The sequence below is a fragment of the Phaethon lepturus genome, unplaced genomic scaffold, assembly GCF_000687285.1.
Source record: "Phaethon lepturus isolate BGI_N335 unplaced genomic scaffold, ASM68728v1 scaffold11446, whole genome shotgun sequence".
Lineage (NCBI taxonomy): Eukaryota > Metazoa > Chordata > Aves > Phaethontiformes > Phaethontidae > Phaethon > Phaethon lepturus.
Genome location: NW_010546945.1, coordinates 13,370 through 19,326, shown reverse-complemented (window position 1 = coordinate 19,326; position 5,957 = coordinate 13,370). Strand labels below are relative to the sequence as shown.

General features: G+C 42.0%; 1 protein-coding gene across 1 annotated transcript in view; it reads left to right on the top strand.

Annotated features, from left to right (window-relative positions):
* Positions 1 to 5,957, top strand: part of LIPA (lipase A, lysosomal acid, cholesterol esterase) — a 10,229-nt gene that overhangs the window by 1,533 nt on the left and 2,739 nt on the right. The window contains exons 2-7 of the mRNA XM_010289478.1: positions 1 to 51; positions 1,128 to 1,326; positions 1,942 to 2,051; positions 3,395 to 3,531; positions 4,116 to 4,256; positions 5,726 to 5,797. The exon at positions 1 to 51 is cut by the window's left edge and continues 88 nt beyond it. Coding sequence (XP_010287780.1) covers positions 1 to 51; positions 1,128 to 1,326; positions 1,942 to 2,051; positions 3,395 to 3,531; positions 4,116 to 4,256; positions 5,726 to 5,797 — 710 coding nt within the window. The remainder of the gene's footprint in view (positions 52 to 1,127; positions 1,327 to 1,941; positions 2,052 to 3,394; positions 3,532 to 4,115; positions 4,257 to 5,725; positions 5,798 to 5,957) is intronic.

Sequence of the window (5,957 nt, the reverse complement as noted above, 5' to 3'; positions counted from 1 at the left end):
ACATTCTGGGTGTTTTCAGAATTCCTGCTGGGAGGAACAGCCAAAATACAGGTGCAACACAGTTATACGACATAAGGAAGGTCTGAGAGCCAACTCTTACGTGGGTCTCCCATCTTTCCCCTTTGCACATGAAGTGGCATGTTCCACCCATTTCCATCTCAGCAAGAGCACCTAGTCAGGAATGTGGCCTGAATTCTGAATCCATCTGAAGTCCACATATTCAGTGTCTCTGTCCTTATTTCAGACTTTTCTAATAATTTTGTCATATCCCAGGTTATTTTTCCTCATGTGGGAGGGCTTGGTAGACTGGATTTGGGGAGGTTTTGCATTAAGACCCTAAGCAATATACATTTAAAATAGAAGCCTGAAAGCAAAGCCATTCAGGTTAGGCATATGAATACTAATTCCCAGCCTTCTGAAGGACAGATATTCTTAAGAAAGGTGATAGAAATCAGGTCATCAATGAAAAGGAAATACATTTCATCTGTTTCATCACATTTACTGAATGGAAAAAAAAAATTTCTACCTGGAATTTGAGGTGCCCTGGAAACTGCTGCTTTGTTTATTACTCCTTGTTGGAATTATAGAATAATTTATTTTGGATGCCTCCTCCTATTTGGATCTTCTTCTTTGGAGATCATCTGGACACTCTCAAACTAAGGTTAACCAAAGTTAGATCAGGGGCCTCTTAGCCCTTCTCAGTTGGTCACTGAATGGGCCTAAGTGTAAATATGCTTCATTGCATGAATTGTTCTCTGTCTTCCATACACATTATTCTCTGTCTTCCATGCACTGTTGTGCCTTCAGCAGTTTTCAGCTGTGGGTAGATGGTTTCAATATAGGGCCCTGTAAGCTGGCTTTCCAGTGCAAGAGGAGGTGGGGACAGGCCTCCTCTTTAAATTCTTTATTTGCCAGTCCTGTCATGAAATGGTTGTGAAATGTAATGAAATGGTTCCTGCTTGCATGGAACAAATCCTTCAGGTTTCTCAGACCAATATTTATGCATAGTTCTGGGAGCTTCTTGAAGAAGGAAAGATTTAAAACCTCTCACAAACTAAACTCTGCACCCCAGCCTTAAATACACATTAACTGCTGCTCCAATATAAGAATACTTTCATCTTTTCCAGGGCAAAAACCTGTAGTCTTCCTACAGCATGCTTTTCTAGGAGATGCTACCCACTGGATTTCTAACCTGCCCAACAACAGCCTGGGCTTCGTCCTCGCAGACGCTGGCTTTGATGTTTGGATGGGAAACAGCCGAGGGAACACTTGGTCTTTAAAACACAAGACCCTTAATCCCAGCCAGAAAGAGTTCTGGCAGTTCAGGTACTCTGTAGAGGGAGAATTACTCAAGACAGAAACTCCAAGGGGACTAGATAGCTTCAGCCTGATGGTTTTTACTTAAACCACCACTGGAGCAGGGTCTACACCAACCAAGGAGAGAAAAGAACCAGACGAAGAGCAATGCTCACTACTACTCAGAGTTAGGAGCATTGGCTGGGGAAAAGATTTTAGGCACTGGGAAATGAAATGAGATGCTGAGGAAAAGGGAGACAGTACTGTGAGAGGGAGAGCAAAAGCCTCAGCTGGAACAGGCTAAGCAGCCTTGTCTAGAAATCTCTGATCTCTCACAGCTGAATTCAACCAAGAAATAAATGTTTTTGTAACCCATGCTAGTGAAAGCACTGATTAAATAACTGAGTTCCCCAAGGGCTGCAGGTGACAGGTGAAACTGGCACCTCCTCCACAGAGAGCCCAAGGCATCCGGCAGCCTGGCAGTACAGCTGTGTCCCTGTACCCCCTTCCCCAACTCAAGCAAGAAGGCAGACAAAGCGTGCAACCTCAAGGGTTCTGCCTGGCGCAATGAACAAAACTGACATCCAGTAACTCTTACTGTGATAGCCGAATTGTCTGCTAGCTTTTTGTGTTTCTCCCCTTTAGCTTTGATGAAATGGGTAAATACGATATTCCAGCAGAGCTGTACTTCATCATGAATAAAACTGGACAGAAAGATGTGTATTACATCGGTCACTCTGAAGGCACAACAACAGGTAATGTCAGGACAACACTCATGGTTCACAACCATTCATGTTCCTCTCTGATCAGCAAGAGGGTCTCTGCATTGATTCAGTAGTTTTTCTTGTTTATGGAGAGCTAACAAATGTAGAAGCACCTTCTGAGTCAAGACTTGGAAAATATTTAAAACTTTTCTAAAACAATCTTTGGTTACCCTTAATAAGCAAAGAAACCTAATAGCAGATCCAAATATAGTTCAACTTTTTAAATAATTAGAGACATAAAAGTCATTATTTACTGGGTACTTCAGGTACTGGCACTGGATACTTTTCTTAAATTCACAGCAACAGGAATTTTCATTAAGTTCATCTTTTGTATTAAGACATACAATTATTTTCCTTGTGAACAGGAAGGAAAAACTAAAAAGATAAAACAGCAAAAACAATGCATTATTTCAAATAACAGAAGACAAGGAAAAAGAACCTCAGCATTACTAAGTCATGTGACTTAATGGCAATCTTACAATTTAAAGCACAGTTCATGACTGGCTATAACTGGCCACATTACTGTTTAAAAACATATTGCCAGAGGCTGAAAATCAGGGGAAAAAAAAAACATTAACAACTTATTTTCTCTTAGAGCCAGCCTTTAACATTAACTCAGTTCATGGCCTCTGAATGCAACTAACTTTCTTTTAGCATCAGCTGAAACTTCCTGACATTTATGGTTTATGTGTAAGATCCCCAAATGGACATTGATTAGAAATCAGCAACTGCCAGTTCATTAGTGTAAATGTCCCAGAAAAAAGAGAAGGAAGTGTGGGAAAATCATATATTGCCACAACTCCAAATGTTTTATTTCTTTTCCTCTCATAAGAGTCTTTAAAGACCCTCATGGCAAAACAAACTAATTGTCTAGGCTTCCTTCAGCTGCCTTTGATGCAATCAGTTGAAAACACTCAAAGCTCCCAGTATTCAGCTAATTATTCTACAGTTTCATGGAAGCATAAACATACATAGACCTTTAGAGACTATAATCTGAAAACCTCATTTTTTATGAGAGCTTTTTGAACTTTAGAGGGAATTGATTTTATCACGAAAACCTCATTGACTTGTTGCCTACAAAAACTGTTCTGATAAAGGCAATGTTCAGACATGCTCTAAACCTCAGAATGAACTTTGCCTCCCATATAAAATTAATTTCAGGACTTAGCTTCAACACTTGCCGTAGGTAAAACATGCAGCACAGGCAAACATGGACGGCAGGAAATGGGCTGCAAATCTAGTCTCACTTCTTGTTTGCTACCTACTGATTGTTTATTTGTTTTGGCTGTGGAAGATGTCTTCACTAACTCGGGCTGTCTATTCTGTGCTTGCAGGCTTCATAGCATTTTCTACATACCCTGAGCTGGCTAAACGGGTGAAAATGTTCTGTGCTCTGGGCCCAGTAACCACATGCTCACAGGCTACAAGCCCTCTGATTAAGGTGACAAACGTTCCAGAATCACTGCTCAGGGTATGTAATTTTTCCTTCTAAGAGGCACAATGCCTGACTGACTTACCTTCACAGGGTTCACTCAACCTGCGACAAAGTGTTCCCAAACAGGTGACGTGCTGATACTGAGCTTGGGATGAATCAAGTGTTCTTGAAAAATCCGTTTCCAAACTCTGTGGGGGAAATACTGGAGGTACAGGGCTTGTAGCAGTAGGTCCCAGTGAAGTCAGAGACTTGTGAAGCTCTGTCTCATCATAGGACTCTTGCTGTTAACTAATATTTTGCTGGCCTCATGCAGGAGGAACTAAACCAGAGCTGCAAGAACAGCCACGACAACCTCTGGGACTTCAGAAATGAGTGAGCATTGAGGTCACTACACTAGAAATGGAAGGATGGCTTCATCCAGGATTGATGCCAGTAATATGAAGAAGGAAGGACATGTGATGCACTATGGGGAAGAAGGTGTTTTAAGGTGTACTGGGAGGGCAAGCTGTTTCAGCAATCTCTGAATACTGAGTTAGGAGGCTAGGCTATCAGCAACAGTTTCCTGCATAGAATGCTCCTGTAACAAAAAAATAAAGTGTTACGCTTTTCCCTTCCCTCAGTTAGTATTTGGCAGCAAAGGAGCCGGGCACCAAATCGGATTTCTGAAAGGACCTGTGACACAGTTGTGTACAAGCCTGGATAAGTTTTGTGGCCATATTCTCTGTTACATAGCTGGAGGCAACATAAAAAATCTGAACACAGTAAGTACATGCAAGAAGACCTACTCAAAATAAAACTAAGGTGACTTTGGAAGTTACATTTGTGCACTCTACGCTTACCTAGTAACTGTCATGTATGTAAACGTACATAAACCACAATGTAGTTCTCAGCAGACTGAGGGAATGCCAGGACCTTCTGTGGTGCAAATATTGCCAAAGAGGACTAGAGCTAATGATGGATGGGACCAACAGCTAGGCGTATTCCAGTCCCAGAAAGAAAGACTGAATTCAGTCTGGAGCTGTATTGCACATGTCAATAGATGTGCCCTCTTTTGGGGCTAAGCCAAGCAGATTTGGGTCATACACAGATGCTCTTTAAAAAAGCCAACGGACGATGGAGTCAGACATATTGGTAATACAGTTCCCAGTTTCCTTCCTTAGCATGCGGACACCAGGGTCCTCTAAACATTAGAGTAATTAAAAGACAGGAAAATAACTCCTTTTCTCTTCCCACTTTTCAAACTAGAGAACTGTTGCACCAGACCTCGGTCCCAAAGAACTACTGTAAGGGGCATTTTCCCATTTTTTTTGTATTTAGGATGGGGCCCAACAGGTCAATCCACAACATGTAGAGCTACAGAAAGTCCTTGCACTGTGCCTGAGGAGTGCAACACACCTACAGTGGGATTCACAAAGACTAGTGCATCAGTCAGAGAGGACAGGAGAGAGAGGAGACTTGTCCCTAAGCTTGCCAACATATGGACACTGTAGTGTGCCTTGAAACCCCTTTATAGTGGCCAAACTATGCGGAAGTTGGCTTGTGTAATGTTTATTACTGCAATATCTGTAAAGACTGCGGCCCATTTTTCTCCATCTATAACTACTTGTAAAAGCACATACGGGAAAGCAGTGAAAATCAAAGTTTCAATGCAAAAGCAATTAGAGGCATTGCAGCCCTTTCGAATTGCAGAACTAAACCATTAAGGATCCTTCCTGACTTGGGTGAAGTCACTAATGTGTTTCTCAGGGCAAGATAACAAGTCTGAGGAGGAACCCGGGGACATGGAATTGGAACATCTCCTTAACAGAACTATAAAAATGCAAACAGAAGAAAAAGCAATCTGTTTTATAAGCTGATTTCTTTAGCACTAGGAGTAAAGTTAAGAGAAAAACAAACCTTCAAAAGACTTATACATGCATGGGGGCTTGGTGTGATGTGAGGAATCTACTTTGAAAAGACTGGAAGGTTTTTCCCTACTGTTGCTGAACCACAGGATCCCACAGTAGCACTATCTTCATGGAACAGATTTGTTTTCAGGGAGAAAACATGCAGACCCATACTATTAACCAGCTATGCCTAAGTCTGCTTCTCAGTTTTCTGTCTGATATTTGAAGGATATACTATTAAAATGGGGTTTTAACACAGCAGCAGTATGTTGCTCAGGTCCTTCACAGCTTTATTCTGTCACAGCACTGGATCCTTGCCTTTAACGCTTCTGCTTTCTCTCCAGAGTCGAATAGATGTATACGTAGGACATTCCCCTGCTGGGACATCAGTACAGAACATTATCCATTGGCATCAGGTATAACTGCGTACTGACGTATAAATAAACTCTTACTACAGCTTTTTATGCAACTGACAGCCTACAGGGAAGTCCAGAGGCGGTGGATCTGGGAAACTGCCCGACACATCGGCTCACATGCTGCCGTCAGCACCCGCCACCCAGGGAGGGCTGTTTCCCC